This window comes from Symphalangus syndactylus, chromosome 5, assembly GCF_028878055.3.
Source record: "Symphalangus syndactylus isolate Jambi chromosome 5, NHGRI_mSymSyn1-v2.1_pri, whole genome shotgun sequence".
Taxonomy (NCBI): domain Eukaryota; kingdom Metazoa; phylum Chordata; class Mammalia; order Primates; family Hylobatidae; genus Symphalangus; species Symphalangus syndactylus.
The window spans coordinates 143,488,686-143,509,488 of record NC_072427.2 but is presented as its reverse complement, the minus strand read 5'-3'; the positions used below and the strand labels follow the sequence as shown (position 1 = coordinate 143,509,488).

The following is a 20,803-nucleotide window of genomic DNA, read 5'->3' as shown; positions in this document are numbered from 1 at the left end:
GGAGACTTGCTTGAACCTGGGAGGTAGAGGTTGTGTTGAGCCAAGATGCGCCATTGCACTCCAGCCTGGGCAACAAAAGCGAAACTCCGTCTCAAAAAAAATATGTATATATATATATATATATATATATATATATATATATATATAAAACATTAGCTACAACAACTATGCCCTCTAACAAAGAACTGTTGTTGGTGACAGAAATAGCATGTTAGGTTAGATTCCAAGTGACAATACCTTCATTCCTACAAGAGACAATATTCACATAAACATTTTTGGAAACCATTAAGTGTTATTATTACTAAAAATTTTATAATTTATCAAAAAATATTAGGTGCTGTGTTGTTCGTGTAACATTGAATTAACTAAAGAATGACATTAACTACCTTCAGATGTAAACGAATGTTTTGGAGAACAATTCTTTGTACAAGCAGAAAGATTTAAAGATAAAGCCGACAATGGAAATCTTTCTATACAGATGAAGGAAGCCTTTTCAAGTTAAAGGAGGCTGGGCACGGTGGCTCACGCCTGTAATCCCAACATTTTGGGAGGCCGAGGGGGGCAGATCACCTGAGGCCAAGAGTTCAAGACCCGTCTGGCCAACATGGCAAAACCCTGCTTCTACTCAAAATAAAGAAATTAGCTGGGCATGGTGGTGGGCGCCTGTACACTTGATCTTAGCCAAAAGGCCGAGAAGCAGTAAGGGTGCCTGTAATCCCTGCTACTTGGGAGGCTGAGGCAGGAGAATCGTTTGAAACCGAGAGGTGGGGGTTGCAGTGAGCCGAGATCACACCACAGTACTCTAGCCTGGGCAACAGAGTGAGACTCTGTCTCCAAAAAAAAAAAAAAAAGTCAAAGGAATTGAAAATATGCTTTTATGCTTTAAAATATGTAGATCATATAAATCAAAAAATAAATATGTGTGACTACTATATGATCCCAAACAGAAAAATCAGAATATCCATAGAATTGTAAAGTAAGCCGAAAGAAAGAGATATTTACATCTAGCAATAGACAGTACATAACTTAGAGTCAAGAAATGTTGGGCCAGGCGCGGTGGCTCACGCCTATAATCCCAGCACTTTGGGAGGCTGAGGTGGGTGGATCACCTGAGGTCAGGAGTTCAAGACCAACCTGGCTGCCCAACATGGTGAAACCCCGTCTCTACTAAAAATACAAAAATTAGCCAGGTGTGGCGGCACACACCGGTAATTCCAGCTACTCAGGAGGCTGAGGCAGGAGAATCGCTTGAATCCGGGAGGCAGAGGTTGCAGTGAGCTGAGACTGTGCCACTGCACTCTAGCCTGGGGGACAGAGCAAGACTCTGTATAAAAAAAATAAATAAATAAAAGAAATGTTGTTAGCACTTAAATCCCCATAAATATTTGTGGCTTTTCGAAAATATCTTTATGGTCATAAGTAGGTTTGATAGCATTTCAATAGTAAATTTGCTTGTATTTTTTTCTTAGAAATGGGGAAGATTGAAGCAAAAAATGGAAGAGTTAAGGCTATTTATGAAGTAAGAAATGGTTCCCCTGCTACTCTTGTGAAGTTTCTAGGTACCAAAAGAAAACTTCCTCCTAACAACTCGGGGTTCCAATCTTTTCTCCCTTAAAAATACAAGATCCAGAAGAGGAGCCCTGTCAGATTTCCATTCAACAAAAACGCTGGGCTTACCAACCTTACACTGAAAACAACAAGCTCAAAAGTGGACTGTGAAACCTGCTTTTTAAAAAAAGGGTTTCAAGCAATAAGTGTAACATGTGCCACAGCAAGTTTAGACATCTGCAGGTCTGATGCAGTCATCTCCTGAGGGTTTACCCAACAGATACACACAGGGCCAGGCATCTTTTCTTCTTTAGCAGCAGAAGAAAAATGTGCTCTTTATTGCCAAAAATAAACACTTTTTAAAAGACGACTTCTGTTCATCAATAAATATCCCTTCCTTTCTATAATGGATCTCTGGTTTTCTCCAGGCTGCCTAATTAACTGCTTTGGGTGTGTTCCTAACTGGAGACAGTGCTGAGCGGTCAGGGCCAGAGCCTTCGTTAAGGAGAAATGAAATACTCCTCCTGTGTACGTAGGAGGTGCCCGCCGGCCACTGCCACCACCACCACCACCACCAAACTAAATGATCAGGCTCTTGGTGGTGAAGGGGTTCATAACCGCTGGGTAGAGAAAGGAATATTAGGTTTATTGGCGGGGAGGGGACAGCCAGGGTCTAATGCTATTCCCAGAAGGTTACTCTCAAATTAGGGACACCTGGGAATTTGAAGTGCTAGTGGCCCTGGGGAAAGGACTGGAAGGATTTATAAGCCCCTTGAATGAACGCTGTGGCACTCAATCCTAACACCAGAAATCTAAGGTACAACTGAAAATTACTCCTTTTGGACAGAAAGGAACAGAAGGGAGAATTGGTTTTATTTTTTCGGGTTGTTTGTTTTTTGTTTTTTTTGAGATGGAGTCTCGCTCTGTCGCCCAGGCTGGAGTGCAGTGGCGCAATCTCGGCTCCCTGCCAGATCTGCCTCCTGGGTTCATGCCATTCTCCTGTCTCAGCCTCCCGAGTAGTGGGGACTACAGGCGGCCGTCACCACACCCAGCTAATTTTTCATATTTTTAGTAGAGACGGGGTTTCACTGTGTTAGCCAGGATGGTCTCCATCTCCTGACCTCGTGATCTGCCCGTCTCAGCCTCCCAAAGTGCTGGGATTACAGGGGTGAGCCACCGTGCCCGGCCGAGAATTGTTAAAGAAGGTACCTGACTATACTTTCTTCAGCTCTCTCCTACCTCCCCGACCCTAACCCCCACGGGTATCCAGTGTCTACTTGCTGCTCTTCAAATGCTGAAAGCCCAACCACAGCAATCAGATCTACTCAGATTTTCCCCTATTTATAACATCTATCCTCCAAAACCATATATTCCTCTTTTCTCCCCCATGTAAATCTTGTGTTAAATTAATATTTAGGGAGCAGGTAAGAGAAAAAAAAGCATATCCATACTAAGATGTAAATGACTAATAGGGATGCTCGGAAAGCCCTCTCTTACAAAGGGTTGCTCAGTTTTAAACAGTTGCTTATTGGCCAAATAAATACATTTTCTATTATTTCCTCAAATAAGGGCACATTTTATTCTTTCTCACTGGGCGAGGGACGTATGTGGCTTAGAAACAGCAACAGTAGGCTAGTCACGGTGGCCTGTAATTCCAGCACTTTGGGAGGCCGAGGCAGGTGGATTACCTGAGGTTGGGAGTTTGAGACCAGGCTGGCCAACATGGTGAAAGCCCGTCTCTACTAAAAATACAAAAATTAGCTGGGTGTGGTGACGCATGTCTGCAATCCCAGCTACTCGGGAGGCTGAGGCAGGAGAATCACTTGAACCTGGGAGGCAGAGGTTGCAGTGAGCAGACATCACGACACTTCTACTCCAGCCTAGGCGACAGAGTGAGACTCTGTCTCAAAAAAAAAAAAAAAAAAAAAGAAAGAAACAGCAACAGTATTTTAAGTAGAAAAGAGTAAACAGTACAGTATCAAGAACTACTGTTGTTGCGTTTGAAGGGAAGCTTTTAGTATGTTGGTGAAGGGGAAGAGGTGAGGGAAAGTTTGAGCTTGGAAGGTTTTAGTTCCTTGAGCTTCAATTTCTCTTCCTTATTTTTATGCTGATTGAGTCTCTTTTTCCTTGTCAACAGACTGCTTCAGTACTTCTTGGCTTTATTTATTTATTTTGCTCCTGCTAACAAGCTGGAGGCTGAGTTATGTGCTCAGTCTGAAAATGTTCCTTTTGACTGTTGCCTCTGAACTTTCTAACCAATACAGAGAGTAAATAGGTACTGTGCTGTATGCAAATGTAGGCATATTTGTCCGTGTAGGCCAAAGGAGGGGAGGCATGTTGCAAAATGCCTTCAGAACAAAAACAAACTTTTCCAATAGAATATTTTATAGCCTTTTGAAAATAAGCTAAACTTTTAGAAAACAAAAAGTACAGAGGAATACTTATCTATAAAATAAATTGACAAAAACCACACACAAAACAAAACATGACTAATACTTCAACAGTGAGTTCACCTCAAGCATTTCATGAATTTCACATGACCCACCCACTTTTTCTCTGTACCTCTGAGGATTACCATATTAGCGGCAATAATACTCTTGTTGTTCAAGTGCCAGATTTACATATCAACGTAGCCGTGGCATTCCTGAATGTAGAATATTGTACTGCTTGCCTCGTTTGTGGTTTCTATAATAAGGTTAATTTTTGTTCCCTTACCCTCCTCACTTAATCTCATGCCACCCCCTACCTTTCTTCAATTAGTGGTTTGTTTTTTACTTTGAATAGTCTTTCTCCTTTCCTTTCTCAGTCTTTGTGTCATGATTTGAACTATTCTCAAATTCACTGTACAAACCATGCTGCGTTTAAAACTTTTTATCACCCAGCCATGGATGATCAATTCTTTGAAAAGACAAGCCAAAGACAGAGAAGTTATGAATGGGCATTTCTAGGATGACTATGGGATACCTTCTTCCCCAAGTTTAGGATGTGTGGTAAGATGGGTCAGAAGTTACCATGGTAGATTTCATGGCCATCTTTGTCTTTTTTTTTGAGATGGAGTCTCGCTCTGTCACCCAGGCTGGAGTGCAGTGGTGCAATCTCGGCTCACTGCAAGCTCTGCCTCCTGGGTTCACGCCATTCTCCTGCTTCAGCATCCCGAGTAGCTGGGACTACAGGGGCCTGCCACCATGCCTGGCTAATTTTTTGTATTTTTAGTAGAGATGGGGTTTCACCGTGTTAGCCAGGATGGTCTGGATCTCCTGACCTCATGATCTGCCTGCCTCGGCCTCCCAAAGTGCTGGGATTACAGGCATGAGCCACCACGCCCGGCCCATCTTTGTCTTTTTCTTGGTATGCCTTTAAAAAAAAAATTGCTATTTCTAGATTTTATTGGAGATGGATCTAGCAAAAATTTCCAGAATTGCATCAGACATTTTTCATTTCCAATGGATGTTTGGAAAGGGTTGGACAGTTTTAAAATTTTCAGACTCAAACATGTCAAACTGGCCAGGTGCAGTGGCTCACACCTGTAATCCCAACACTTTGGGAGGCCAAGGTGGGCCGATCACCTGAGGTCAGGAGATTGAGACCATCCTGGCCAACATGGTGAAACCCTGTCTCTACTAAAAATACAAAAATTACCTGGACATGGTGGCACATGCCTATAATCCCAGCTACTTGGGAGGCTGAGGTAGGAGGATTGCTTGAACCCGGGAGGCAGAGGTTGCCGTGAGCCGAGATCCTGCCACTGCACTCCAGCCTGGTAACAGAGCTAGACTCCAACTCAAAAAAGAAAAAAAAAAAAGTGTCAAACTAAATGGAAAGTCAGCTGGGGCCTAACAAGCTATTTTAATGAGCATTCTTTCTCTGTGATGTTCCCCGGGGGATATGAGCCCAAGAAGACCCATGTGGCCCAGGGAGTAACATGATCATCTTGGCTCTGTTTAGACACTTGTGCCCAGCGGTAAAGAGACCAGGAGGCAGACAGATAGATGAGGGCATGGAGGCATGCAGACCCATTAGGAGTGGATGTGCACCATGCTACTTAGAAAGTTACTACAAGAAACTCCACAGCAGTAACAGAGGCTTGATGCAACATAGGCCAACAGTGCCTCTATGTGGGGTGTCTGAGAGTATATGAAATGTGTTTGTGAGTGTTGGGGAGGGAGTGAAGAGGGGAGAAATATATGTGTTTTTTAAAGGAATTGCATGCCTTGGAGGTTCCTTTTGAGAAGATGGTATAGGAAAAAAAGATTGAGAACCACGGATATAGAACACACCCAGGATGCTGAGAGCACATTCTCCCCCTAACCACTTAAAAAACACTTTGCTGTGTTTGCTCTTCTAATCAGTCTGATGCACAGCTTTCCCTGCCCACCATAAGTTTTACATCCTCTTACCTTCAACTTATCAGCACATAGATATTAAACTTGATCTGTATTATTTTTCACCAGATGCTTTGTTTAGTGAATGATCTAAGTTTTCTGTATGTCACCTCCTGGATTATAAAGTCCTTGAGGATTTACACTGTACTTTTAGAAGTTAATAAACCTGCTGGGCGCAGTGGCGCATGCCTGTAATCCCAGCATTTTGGGAGGCCGAGGCGGGCGGATCACGAGGTCAGGAGATAGAGACCATCCTGGATAACACGGTGAAACCCAGTCTGTACTAAAAATACAAAAATTAGTTGGGCGTGGTGGTGGGCGCCTGTAGTCCCAGCTACTCGGGAGGCTGAGGCAGGAGAATGGCGTGAACCTGGGAGGCAGAGGCTGTAGTGAGCTGAGATTGCACCACTGCACTCCAGCCTGGGTGACAGAGCGAGACTCTGTCTCAAAAAAAAAAAAGTTGCCTGGGACATACTTTCCTAAAAGAGTATTTGTGGTTTATCTGAAATTAGAATGTAATTGGGTATTCTGTGTCTATATTGCTAAATCTGGGAACTCTACCTAGGTTAGATTTTGCAAGGGTTGACAAAGCACTCTGTGAGTCTTTGAAGAGGTGTGAGCCAAAGGGCTCTGCAGGAGCAGCATTGACAAATATGCAATCTTTGTCAAGTTCTCAAAGGCCCGATGTAGGCCAAAACAAAAACAACAGTAAAAACTCACTGACTTTATTAAATGAGGACACAGCTAGTTATCTTAAAAATAACTTTATTGAGATGTAATCCACTCATTTAAAGTGGTTTAACTACAGTTAAACTACAATTTAGTGGTTTTTAATATATTCACAGGGTGTGCAACCATCACCAAAATCAATTTTAGATCATTTTCTTTTTTTTTTTTTGAGTCAGAGTTTCACTCTTGTTGCTCAGGCTGGAGTGCGATGGCATGGTCTGAGCTCACTGCAACCTCCGCCTCCTGGGTTCAAGCCATTCTCCTGCCTCAGCCTCCCGCGTAGCTGGGATTACAGTATGCTCCCCCAGGCCCAGCCAACTTTGTATTTTTAGTAGAGATGGGTTTCTGCATGTTGGTCAGGCTGGTCTCGAACTCCTGACCTCAGGTGATCCGCCCACCTCGGCCTCCCAAAGTGCTGGGATTACAGGCATGAGCCACCATGCCCGGCTGAATTTTAGATCATTTTCATCACCTCAAAACAAACCCAGTACTCATTAACCGTCACTCTCCTTTCCAGGATCCCTCCATCCCTGCCATTCTTCAACCCTAGCCCTTGGCAACCACTAATGGATTTTTTGGTCTATTTAGATGTGCCTGTTCCACACTTCATTATAAATAGAATCATACAATATGTGGCCTTTTGTGTCTGGCTTCTTTCACTTCATATCAAGTTTTCAAGGTTCAGACATATTGTTGTGTGTATATGCCTTCATTTTTTTTCATTGCTGAATAATACTTCTTTCCTTTTTTTTTGAGACAGAGTCTTGCTCTGTTGCCCAGGCTGGAGTGCAGTGATCACAGCTCACTTCAGCCTCCAACTCCAGGGCTCAAATGATCCTCCCACCTGGGCCTCCCGAGTGGCTAGGACTACAAGCACCACCACCACACCCAACTAATTTTTAAAATTTTTTGTAACACACTCAATTAATTAAAAAAAAATTTTTTTTAGAGACAGAATCTTACTATATGGGTCTTCTTCCTTCTTTCTTCTTCCTCTTCCTTCCTTCTTTCTTCTTCTTTCTTCTTCTCCTTCTGTTCTTCTTCCTTCTTTCATCTTTTTTTTTTTTTTTTTTTTATACGGTGTCTGGCTCTGTCACCCAGGCTGGAGTGCAGTGGTGCAATCTCGGCTCATTGCAGCCTCTGCCTCTCAGGCCCAAGTGATCCTCTCGTCAGCCTCCCCAGTAACTGGGATTACAGGCATGTGCCACCACACTCGACTAATTTTTGTATTTTTTTGTAGAGACTGGTTTTGCTATGTTGCCCAGGCTGGTCTCGAACTCCTGGGCTAAAGCAATCCTCCCGCCTCGGCCTCCCAAAGTGCTGGGATTACAGGCGTGACCCACCGCCCCTGGCCAGTATTTCTTTATTTGTATAGTCCACACTGGTTTATCCATTCATCCAGTAATGGACATTTGCGTTGTTTCCACGTTTTGACTATTATGAATAATGCTGCTAGGAAAGAACATTTATATACAAGTTTTTGTGTAGTCATTCGTTTTAATTTCTCTTAGATATGGGAGTGGCCAATATTCTGAGGAACTGCCAAATTTCTTCCCAAAGTAGCTGCACTATTTTACATTCTTAGTTTTTGTTTTTCGTTTTCTTAAAATAAAGAACCTTTAGGGTTTCCTCAGCGTCCCAGAGTAGGGCCTGCTTCCGGCACCCCGCCTTCGGGGCTGCCTCCGCAGAGCCCCAAACTCCCGTCCCCGCCATTCCAGGCCCTGGCACTTAGAAGCCAAAACTTTAGGTCAGGCGCACTTTGGGCCTCCAGCCCAGCCCCGCCTCCTCAGCGCTAGCTAGTAGGCAAAAGGAAAACAGCTGCCCCTTAATGAGGCTATGTGGACATTGTAGTTTTTTTTCCAGTCAGCAGCGCAGAGACTGTGATAAGAAAAATCACAATTCCCAGAATGCCGCGGTGCTACGGCAGCCGAAGGGGCCATTCCGCGTGTGGCGCTCCCGCCCACTCTCCGGTCTCGGCGGCTCTCCAGAGCGTCTGTAAACACCCAGAGACTGTCATGGAGGGGGAGGAGGAGGCGGCGGCGGCGAAGGGAGGCGTTTGGGGCCGCCTCCAGGGTCCGCTCTGCCATTCCTGAACTGGTCCCTCGTCCCCGTGACTCTGGCATCAGGGAAGCGAACTGTTAGGCGAGAGGAGGAGGCAGCCAGAACCATATCCCCTTCTTCCTCGGGGCGGGGGCCGGGCCAGGCCGGCTGAGCCGGGGGAGGGCTCCGGGAGGGAGTGCCTGGCCAGGCCGGCCTGTCTGCCGAGATGGATGACAGTAAGGTAAGTCTTGTGGTTTGCACGCGCCGCCGCCTGCTTGTCGCTCAATGCTAGTCCCGCGGCTGAACCTCCGCTGTGTAGTCCACGCCAACACCCAAGAGACACCTGCCTAAAACATCCCTGCGCCTCTCCAGTCCACTGCCCGATGGTACCCAGCCAGGAAATCAGGGAACACCGGGGCTGCGTTTTTCCAGGAGGGGCCCTCTCTGGAAATTTTTCACTCCCAGGGCAACCCTGTTTGCTAGCTTTCCACGTAGTGCAACCCCTAGTCCTTAACTTGCCTGTCGAGATAAATGAAGAAACTACTGTACTTTTTCTTCTTGCACTATTTTGCTGCCTCCTACCCTGTCTCCAGTGTGGAGACTTTAGTGCACTCTGAACCAGTCTTATTCCCCTTGACGATTCCCCTTTCTTCTCTCAGGCTCCCTTACTCAATGCCCCATTCATATAATCAGTTCACTCCCCCTGTGAGCTATTTTCCTGTGGTTGATTGGAACACCGCTAAGCTCCTGTTGCTATTTGGCCAGTCTGGAGTTTAACCTCCACTAGAAAGCCTTCTCTAAAAAAATACTGGTTTTCCTCTTGTTAACCTTAATAGCCCATCACCATCCAATTTCCCTGTCCAAATCACTTACTTTATGATTGTAAGATAATACATAATGTTCATTATTGGTTAATCCAAATAGTTTATCCATGTATAGCCTTTCTTTCTTTCTTTATTAATTGAGACGGAGTTTTGCTCTTGTCGCCCAGGCTGGAGTGCAATGGCGCGATCTCGGCTCACCACAACCTCCGCCTCCCGGGTTCAAGCTTTTCTCCTGCCTCAGCCTCCGGAGTAGCTGGGATTACAGGCATGCACCACGATGCCCAGCTAATTTTGTATTTTTGGTAGAGATGGGGTTTCTCCGTGTTGGTCAGGCTGGTCTCGAACTCCCAATCTCAGGTGTCCGCTCGCCTCGGCCTCCCAAAGTGCTGGGATTACAGGTGTGAGCCACTGCACCTGGCCGCCTTTCTCTCTTTACATCTACCCACATTAGTGTTGTTTAGTTTTATTTCCTGAAGATAGGGATGCTCAGGGACTTGCTTATTGATGTTTCAGGTTGTTTTGGAATTGGACTTTTTTATTTTAAGGAATCAGACTTCTAAAATTTGCCAGTTTTTAAAGTAAAAACCGTCCTTCTTTGTGCTTCTCAGCGTCTTCTGTTTCACAGCCTCTGGCATACTCTTTACGATAGCTTTGTCCTTTGTTTGGGTGTCTTTTTTTTTTGCTGCTGCTGCAGTTTTTGTTTCACATATCCTCAGATTCAAAAAATTTCCAACTTCTCTGTGTTCCTTGTTTTATTCTTTCCTTCTTGTTTTCTCTTCCTCTTCATGTAGAAGGCTGTGAGGAAGTGACAGATGGAAGGGAAAGCCCAGTGCGGTACTCTGGAATTGTTACTCACCTAGAGGAACGGATTGCTTATGAAGTAGTAAACCCCTCTTAATAGGAAGTGGTATTTCCAAGACAGAAAGGGGGTGCGTTTCAGGAAGCTATCAGCTCTTAGAGTGCTTAATATGCTCAGTACACACATTAATTCCCTTGACAAGAATCTTGCCCTTGTTTGTTTACAACAATGCCAACAGAATGCGGGATAACATTGTAGACTCTTCTAGTTTTGCCATAGTAACATTCGTGGGGTATGATATTGGGGAAGTGGTATTTCCAAGACAGAAGGGGAGCGTTCTGAAAGTTTTCCAGAAAAATCAGCAAGTAATTTTTTTTTTTTTTTTTTGCTTTGAATATTTCTTTGGGGAGGGGACATCACACTTCTTTCTTTCTTTTTTTTTTTTTTTTTGAGACGGAGTCTCTGCTCTATCGCCCAGGCTGGAGTGCAGTGTGTAGTGGTGCAATCTCGTCTCACTGCAACCTCCACCTCCTGGATTCAAGCAATTCTCCTGCCTCAGCCTCCTGAATAGCTGGGACTACAGGCGTGTGCCACCACACCCAGCTAAATTTTTATTTTTCGTAGAGACAGGGTTTCACCATGTTGATCAGGCTGGTCTCAAACTCCTGAGTGACCTCAGGTGATCCACCCACCTTGGTCTCCCAAAGTGCTAGGAATACAGGTGTGAGCCACTGCGCCCGGCCAGGACATCACACTTCTACTCAATGAAGATAAACGTTTTTACACCTTTCGTCTTTTTTACCCCTATTATGCCACGAATTCATAGGGAATAAGTTCTAGTAGCTCAGGCTGTTTTCCACTGGTGGAGTGCTTCAACTGAACCCAGGTACCTTTCTTATTTAGTTTCCTTTTTTTTTGAGATAGGGTCTTGCACTGTTGCCCAGGCTGGAGTGCGTTGGTGTGATCACAATTCACCACAGCCTCGAACTCCTGGGCTCAAAGCAGTCCTCCACCTCAGCCTCCCAAGTGGCTGGGACTACAGGAATGTACATCCATTCCTAGCTAATTTTTTGCAGAGATGAGGGTCTCACTGGCTTCTTTTTCTGGTCATTTTCCCTCACACGTTTCTGGAAGCTGTCAGCTCTTAAGAGTACTTAATATGCTCAATACACACATTAATTCTCTTGGCAAGAATCTTCCCCTTTTTTGTTTACAACAAGGCCAACAGAATGCTGGGTAACATTGTAGACTCTTCCAGTTTTGCCATAGTAAGATTTGTAGGGCATTACTTTTTTTTTTTTTTTTTTGAAATGGAGTCTGTGTCGCCCAGGCTGGAGTGCAGTGGCACGATCTCAGCTCACTGCAATCTCTGCCTCCTGAGTTTAAGCGATTCTCCTGCCCCAGTCTCCCGAGTAGGTGTGACTACAGGCATGGGCCACCATGTCCGGCCAATTTTTTTTTTGAGACAGGGTCTTGCTCAGTTAGTCGCCCAGGCTTCATGCAGTGGCGCAGTCTTGGCTCACTGTAAACTCCGCCACCCGGGTTCAAGTGATTCTCCTGCCTCAGCCTCCTGAGTAGCTGGGATTACAGGTGCATGCCACCACAACCGATTAATTTTTGTATTTTTATTAGAGACAGAGTTTTGCCGTGTTGGCCAGGCTGGTCTCGAACTCCTGGCCTCAAGTGATCAGCCCACCCTGGCCCCCCAAAGTGCTGAGATTACAGGCATGAGCCACTGCACCTGGCCAACTTTTTGCATTTTTTAACAGATAGGGTTTCATCATGTTGGCCAGGCTGGTCTGGAACTCCTGACCTCAGGTGATCTGTGTAAGGTACTCCCTTTTAAACAGTCCCCATTCTATTGATGCCTAAAATATCACCCTTCTTTTTTTTTTTTCTTTGAGACAGAGTCTCGCTCTGTCACCAGGCTGGAGTGCAGTGGTGCGATCTTGGCTCACTGCAACCTCTGACTCCCTGGTTCAAGCAATTCTCCTGCCTCAGCCTCTGAGCAGGGATTACAGGTGTGTGCCACCATGCCCAGCTAATTTTTGTATTTTTAGTAGAGCTAGGGCTTCACTATGTTGGCCAGGATGGTCTCAATCTCCTGGCCTCGTGATCCGCCCACCTCGGCCTCTCAAAGTGTTGGGATTACAGACATGAGCCACCGCGCCTGGCTACAATATCACCTTTCTTGTAGGTTTCCATGTATGTGGCCAAAGGAACAACTCCATATGTTCTAAAAGGCTTAGAGAACATCTGTTGGTGCCTTTTCTCTTTCCCTTTGTATTAATCATTTTGGTGAATTACTGTAGGAAGATGGCAGTTCCAGCCAAAAGGCAGAAATAATATTTCATAAAAGTCTTTGCTAGCTTGATCTTTCAGTGTTAATTTTGAAATTAAATGTTAATGCTGTATCCATTATCTTGACCAGAAAATAATACTAATGTTATGGGTATTTAAGGATGGTAGAAGAACATACTGTTCTTTATTTTTCCTAACTTGAGATTCAGAATATATTCTTTCTGATTTTCAGGTTTTTCCTTTTCAGACCTTTGAAACATTTAACAACTTTCTGAAAGTCTTCAATAATTTCAAATAAGTCCAAGAAAAATACATAGGATTTTGGGCTACTTTACTTAGCTGTAAGATCTTATAAAGGTTATTTCTAAAACTAGCAACCTGGTGGGGTGAAGGAAGGTTCAAAATGTCATTGTTTAGCCTAAAAGAGTGAAGTTAAAATTTGAGGGTAAGCTATCCGTGAATTCCTTCCTAAAGGATACACAGGTAAGCACAATGAATTTGATTCTCACTCTTTATTAATTCATTGTTTTTATAAGTACTTAGAAACCAGCAGCTTTAAAAACCTTAGTGAGTATCAAAAAGAAAATTCATTTAAATGTCTCTGGATGGAGAGTGCCTCTGGAATACTCTACTTGCACTTCAAATGCATGTTGTAGTTGTAGATGAGTAATATTTACATGTCATGTACAATACTGGACTCTCCTTCAACAGTCAGGCAGTGTGAAACCGTCCTTATGTAAGGCTTTGGCAGCTCCCAGCCCTGCCTTTTCTGTGCCCTAGTTATAATCCCACAAAATTGTACTGTCCTCCTAGTATATACAGACATACACACAAAACACACTTTTCCCTCACATTCTGTATGAGTCACACTGTCTGGTCCCATTTTCCTCAGTGTGAGGGAAGACGAGGATTGGGGTTTGGAAGTATGGTGGCTGTGCCTGTGAGAGCATAAAGGATGATAAACTGGCTGACAGCAAGACCAGGGCAACAGGAAGAAGACAGAGTAGGCAGGAACAGCAGTTATAGAGAGGCAGTATTTGAGTGAGTAGGTCAGGAAACATGACGATGATGATGTGAGGGCCTCCCTTTATAAAGATTTTGTATTCTGAGTTGTTTTTACCAGTGGTGATAAATGAGTTTGCTGCGAGTTCTCCACACTGCCATGTGGCTGACTGGAGTGAGAGCAGGACAGATTTGAATGGGGAACAGCTTTGCCTCCCAAGTTTCTAGCAGTGTGCCTAATACAGCATAAAGTACTCATTTATAGAAATTGAATTGAATTGGATCAGGGTGACATTAAGGAGATTGCCCTGATGTACTCAGCCTTTATTAATCAGTGTGCTCCAGCTGAGCAAACCAGCCAGCACATACTTACAATGGCAAATGAGAGAAATAAAGCAAGAGATAGATTGGGCATCTCAAAGTGGAGGTTTAGGAAAGTGTTAAGTAGCAGAGCTCAAATACTGAGTAGATCTCCTACTAGGCTATTTGGGAAGGAAAAAATCTTGGCTAATTTATTTAACTTTTTTGAGCTTCCATTTCCTTATCTATTAAATGTGGCCAATAGGTGAGGCCTTGGTGAGGATTAGGGATGATACATTTAAAGCTCTAGTACAGACTCTAACACATAGTAGGCTCTGAAAACACGTTATCATTATTATATTACCTAACAGTGATTCCTTGGGCCTTACCACAGTGCAGTAGGTCCCTGAGATGCTCATTTTAGTAATTCTTAAGTATATGCTGTTGTATAAGATTTGTAACACCTACACTACCCTTTGCTCCAGACTATGCTCCAGATGGGACAGGAGCAGTGGGGTGGGACATAAAATGAACTTAAGCTCTGTCATTAACTGTTAGATAGTGTGAGAAAGGTAGTCTCCTGAGGCCACCTCCGTGTTTACCACTAGGAAAAAGTGCTTGTTTTTATGAAAATTTCTTCTCCTTGGCCAGGTGTGGTGGCTTATGCCTGTAATCCCAGCACTTTGAGAGGCCAAGGTAGGTGGATTGAGTTCAGGAGTTGAAGATCAGCATGGGCAACATGGTGAAACCTCATCTCTTCAAAAAATATAAAAAATTATCCAGGTGTGGTGGTGCGCAGCTGTAATCCCAGCTACTCAGGAGGGAGGCCGAGGCACGAGAATCGCATAAGCCCAGGAGGTGGAGGTTGCTGTGAGCCGAGATCGTGCCACTGCACTCCAGCCTGGGCAATGGAGCCAGACTCTGTCTCAAAAAAAAAAAAAAAAAAAGAAAAGAGGAAAGTTTCTTCTCCCTTGACCTGCTGCATTCAATTAGAAAATAGAAATGTGTTATTTTCAGAGGCTTTGATCATAGATAGATGGTTGTTATTTTTTGTTTTATATTGGACTTTATTGAATGAACACATGAATAAATTGAGGCTTCAAGATCCAGTTGAGGGACTGATGCAGGAGTGGGCCGGCTACTGGCTGCAGCATGCCAATGTGAGCTGCCATTTCCCTCCACACTTCTTTTCTACCTTGTATTCTACGTGATTATCTGGAAATGAGGTTTCTTACACTTTCCTTACCCTTTTAACTCACTCCCTCTGCCAAAGTCTTCTGATTCTTTCCGGTTCTGAGTAGTTCTCAAAAAAAGTTTAATTTGGCAAAAAAATCTCTTTGACATTCCCTTATTTATCTTTTGGCTCCTTAACCATCCTCTGCTGCAGTTGAAGCTACCTCCCTTGGGCCATGCCTTATAGCCCAGACATTTTCTGCTTTTCATGTCCTCTTACTCACATCAACACTTTCTAGAAGACCAAGACAAAAGAGCCATGTCATCTATTAAACAAATCTCTGACAGTAGACATTAATGTGCTTGCTTTCATTTCTTTTCTTTTTTTTTTTTTTTTTGAGACGGTCTCACTCTGTTGCCCAGGCTGGGCACAGTGGTGCAATCATGGTTCACTGCAGCCTCCACCTCCCTGGCTCAAGCGATCCTCCCACTTCAGCCTCTGGAATAGCTGGGACCACAGGTGCCTGCCACCATGCCTGACTAATTTAAAAATATTTTTTGTAGAGACAGCCTGTGTTGTCCAGGCTGGTTTCAAACTCCTGAGCTCAAGCAATCTGCCCGCCTCTGCCTCCCAAAGTGCTGAGATTACAGACATGAGCCACCATGCCTGGCCGCCTTCCTTTCTTGTCTAGGTTACTTGCACATTTTAACTTGAGTACCTCTACAGATAATTCAGAAACCAAGGAGTAATTTAAATACCACAGAAACCAGTTGAAATGTAAGTTTAAATAACCTTAATCTTTTTTTTTTTTTTTTTTTTTTTTTTTTTGAGACGGAGTCTCGCTCTGTCCCCTAGGCTGGAGTGCAGTGGCACGATCTCGGCTCACTGCAACCTCTGCCTCCTGGGTTCACGCCATTCTCCTGCCTCAGCCTCTCCGAGTAGCTGGGACTACAGGCGCCTGCCACCACGCCTGGCTAATTTTTTGTATTTTTAGTAGAGACGGGGTTTCACCATGGTCTCGATCTCCTGACCTCGTGATCCACCCGCCTCGGCCTCCCAAAGTGCTGGGATTACAAGCGTGAGCCACCGCGCCCGGCCTAAATAACCTTAATCTAAGTTTAATCTAGGTTTAAATAACCTTATTCAGAATGTTTTGTCCTCTAAGATTTTCAGAAAAGTTTATTTATTAATTCATCCAACATTTGTTGGACACCTAATATGTACGAGGCATTGTGCTAGGCATTGGAGTTGCAAAGATAAGAGTTCATGGTGGCTCACCCCTGTAATCCCAGCACTTTGGGAGGCCGAGGCAGGTGGATCATGAGGTTAGGAGATCGAGATCATCCTGGCTAATACAGTGAAACCCCGTCTCTATTAGAAATACAAAAAATTAGCCAGGCGAGTTGGCGGGCGTCTGTAGTCCCAGCTACTCAGGAGGCTGAGGCAGGAGAATGGCGTGAACCCCGGGGGGCGGAGCCTGCAGTGAGCCGAGATCGTGCCACTGTACTCCACCCTGGGCGACAGCGAGACTCCGTCTCAAAAAAAAAAAAAAGAGTTTGTAACTGTTCTCAGGGAACATTTTATTGGGTGAGGCAGACAAATAGAAAAGTAATTACAATACAGTGAGGCAGAAAATGAGGGCAATAGAGGCAAAGTTCTTTTGGGGCAGTAAGAGTGGATGCTTAACTGTTGAAGTAGGTCAGACATGGGTTTACAGAGTAGGAATGAATCTTTAAAGAACTGAAGTCCCCTCCAAAACAGGAAAGATGGAATATCCTGTACTAAAGCATCTTGCACAGTAAAGTAAGTATTTTGGTACAGCTAGAGAAGGATCCACAGACTTTCTGTAAAGGGCCATGCACACCATATGGTGTCTGTTGGAATTATTCCACTCTGCCATTGTATCATGAAAGCAACCATAAGCAGAATATAATGAATGGGCATGGCTGTGTTCCAGTAAAACTTTATTTTCAAAAACTGGGCCAGGCACAGTGGCTCACGCCTGTAATCCCAGCACTTTGGGAGGCCAAAGCGGGCAGATCACCTGAGGTCAGGAGTTCGAGACCAGCCTGACCAACAGGGAGAAACCCCGTCTCTACTAAAAATACAAAATTAGCTGGGCATGGTGGCGCATGCCTGTAATCCCAGCTATTCGGGAGGCTGAGGCAGGAGAATTGCTTGAACCCAGGAGGCGGAGGCTGTGGTGAGCCGAGATCGCACCATTGCACTCCAGCCTGGGCAACGAGCAAAACTCCGGCTCAAAAAAAAAAAAACTGGCAGCAGGCTGTATTTGGGTTGCCAGCAGGGCGGTAATTTATTAACCCTGAACTACAGCATAAAGCACAAGTAGAGGTGTGGTCACAGATGAGGATGGAAGATAAGCAGGGACCAAATTACAATATGCCTGGTAAACAAGGCTGACAAATTTGGGTCAGTATCTTTCAGAGTGAAAGAGACCTGGTGAATCAGATTCTTTTGGGATAGGGTCTGGGAATTTAAATTTTAATAGGCTTCCCAGTTGAGTGGCTCTTATGTGTAATGAGGTTTGAAAACCAAGGCCATAAGTGTTGGGGAGCCATTGAAGGGTTTTAAAGCAGAAGTGACAAAATCAGATTTGTGTTTTTGAAGAAAAATGCCAATGGCTATATGGAGAACAGATTAGGGTGAAAATGTAGGAACTGGGACGAGATCAGAGGCAGATGGTCCAATTATGAAAGAACATGGGTTTTAGCATATGACTTGAGTTCAAATCTCATTTTCACCCTTTCAAACTGTTGTGATTTTGGACAGATTATTTAATCTCTTCAGATATTACTTTCTTCAGATACAGATTGGGTGTGTTAATAAGGACTTTATTGAGTTATTGTGAGAATTAAATGTAATATATGTGTGATCCCATACCAAAAGAACTTAATACATACTGAGTTCAATAAATCCTGGTCTTTTTTGAATTCTCACTGGCATGGTTAGATTGCACAGAAGAAAGGCCTGGGACTGAAGACCATATTAGAGACTTTACAATGTAAGTTGCAGTTGATGTGGTGTGCATAAAATTCCAAAAAGATAAAAGAGTGGAGAGAATAGAGAGCTAAAGAGAGCCCTGGAAAACTCTAAAGTGATTAGAAGATTCTTGAAGAATAGGACTCAGCAAAATAAACTGAAAAGAGAGGTCATTGACATAAGAGAACCAGAAGATAGGGCTGTTATGCCGTCTAAGAGTGGAGAGACTTTTACAAAGAGGACTTAACCAGTTGCGGGGGATGGGGGAAGGGATAGGAGTTGAGAGAGGAGAGGCAGAGAAGTTAACTCTCAGGCTAGAGATGCCTACTTGATCTTTCTCCTGTCGAGTAGAAAAACTGGCAGAAAGGTTAGCAGCAGGAAGATGTGAGTAGACTTTGCTGCTTTCTGTAGATCTGGCAAATATAAAAAGAGAAGAAGCCTAACCCACAGTTGTGAAGGAAGTTATCGGAGCCTTAACATCAAATGAAAACGCCACTGCTTGTTTTTTTTCTTTAAAGTGGTAAAGAGCAGTGGCTAGCCACATTCATATTTATCTTATTTTTCTTTAATCCATGGGAGATAACTTTTCTCTTTGTGTTTTTAAGAGAAAGACAAAACAAGCCCTCCTGTTTTCCTTTTTGGCTGAGGCTGCTGGTACTTCTTCATCTAAATACAGTGGTTCTCTTAACTTTAACAACTTGAAACTTTTATTAGTCGCCTTAATTAGAGCATCAGGATGTAAATAAGTATAAAAAGGGTGATAAAACAAGAGTTCTTAATTGCTTTTCAGATTTTACATCCCTGAGAGGGAGCATTTCTTTTTAACAACTTCTTTAAAGTTGTTGGTGGTAGTAGTTTAAATCACTTTCAAAATATTGCTGATTTTTCTTTTTCATTTATTCATTAAATTATCAATCTTTTAATAAATATCTCTAAATGCCTGGCTCTGTGCTGGATACTGTGGGGTTGCAAAAGGAGTAGAAAACATAGCTTCTGTGCTCGAGGAGCTCAGACTACTTGGGGAGATAGAAAAATGTATGAGTCCACTAAAAAAACAATATAACAAAGCATATAAATTCAGTGTGATATTAACTCTGTGTTCCAGAACTTTGAAGAAAAATGACTTATGGACTGAGGGTGGTGGTCAGTGAGAGCTTCAGAGAAAGAGGGCTAGAGCTGATCTTAACAAAATAAAACAAGATTTGCCCTTTTGGGTGGTGGGAGGATAGAGGGAAAATAGAAATGTAGGTATAGTTAGAAATGCAGGGGATGTGGTTCAGGCTGGTGGTCTCTAGGGAGACTGGCTTGAGTTGATACAGAGGGTGCCTGCTGGGGATAATGAAAGAGAGAACTGGCTTTGTGCGGGAATCCTGGATGCAGTGGGCTCAATGATGGCCCCTAAAAAGATATATCCATGTCTGAATCCCTGGAACCTGTAGTTATCACCTTATATGGTAAAACAGTGAATATTACCTTGTATGGCAAAAGATGTGATTAAGGATTTTGAGAGGAGGAGTTTATCCTCCATTATCTGGATGGGCCGTAAATCCAGTGACAAGTGTCCTCATAAGACTAAGGCAGAGGGAGCTTTGATGGACAGATGAGGAAGCAGTGTGACCACCGAGGCAGATTGCAGTGATGTGGCTACAAGTCAAGGAATGCTGGCAGCCACCAGAAGCTGGAGAGGCAAAGAATGGATCCTCCCCCATGACCTTCAGAGGGAATGCAGCTCCACCAGACTGTCCCAGTCTGGACTTCCAGAGCCAGAGAATAAATTTCTGTTGGTTTAAGCCACCACGTTTGTGGTGATTTGTTACAGCAGCCCCAAGAAATGAGTATACTGGATATGGTGACTTAGTAGTGCTGAGCCAGAGGTCTTTTCTTGAACTTGAGGGTGCAATGGCCAGGGGCCATTAGAGAAAATTTATTATTTCTATAATGATCAGGTATTACTTTTTTACAGTGAAGAAAAACATCCTAAAGTTATGAGAAGAAAGGTTAATCTGGCAGCTCTTTGCAAAATGGATTGACTAGGGAAGTGGGGTGGAAAAGGAGAGATGGCGGGGAGATGCACTGGGAACCTATTGTAACAACCTGTGAGTAGTGCCCTGACTGGTGTTAGGATGTCAGTGAAGCAGGATATTTCCCTGACCCTTTTGCGGGACTCACAACAGGGGTGCCTCATATACTCAGCCCACCATTCTCAACTCCTTGCAGGAAGGAGCATGTGAGCAAACCAGTGAGGGAACTGGAGTGAATGAGCACTGGAACTGGCCAGCTGCTTTGGTACTGGCAGGAGTGAACTTTATGCAGGCCCAATGGCAGCATCCAGGTAGGGGTGCCTGAGACTTCCGAAGCCCCAGAGGGAGTGTTATAGTGCTCTTTGAGCTCTGCCATCCATGGATGGCTCAACTGTTAATAGCTCAGTGGACTCTTTGACTTTTCTTGTGAGGCAACTGCCTTCCACCAGCAAGGGCAGAGGGCCAATGTGACAGCCTTTTGTATTTGCACTTGTGGCTCCTAAGCTCTTATCCAGCATCCAGGTAAAATGAGGTCACATAAATGAATTGAAGGATGGTGAAGGATGGTGAATGTGGGGGATTTTATTGCTGATGAAAGTGGTTCTCAGCAGGAGGGGGAACTGAAAAGGGGATGGGACTGGTAGGTAATCTTCCCTTGAAGTCCAGCTGTCTCCAGCCAGACT

The 20,803-nt window shown here is 44.0% G+C and overlaps 1 protein-coding gene across 1 annotated transcript in view; it reads left to right on the top strand.

The window, feature by feature from the left end:
* The first annotated feature begins 8,573 nt into the window (after positions 1-8,573).
* The window catches only part of CREBL2 (cAMP responsive element binding protein like 2), a 32,650-nt gene continuing 20,420 nt past the window's right edge, over positions 8,574-20,803 (top strand). The window contains exon 1 of the mRNA XM_055280611.2: positions 8,574-8,940. Coding sequence (XP_055136586.1) covers positions 8,926-8,940 — 15 coding nt within the window. The 5' untranslated portion in view covers positions 8,574-8,925. The remainder of the gene's footprint in view (positions 8,941-20,803) is intronic.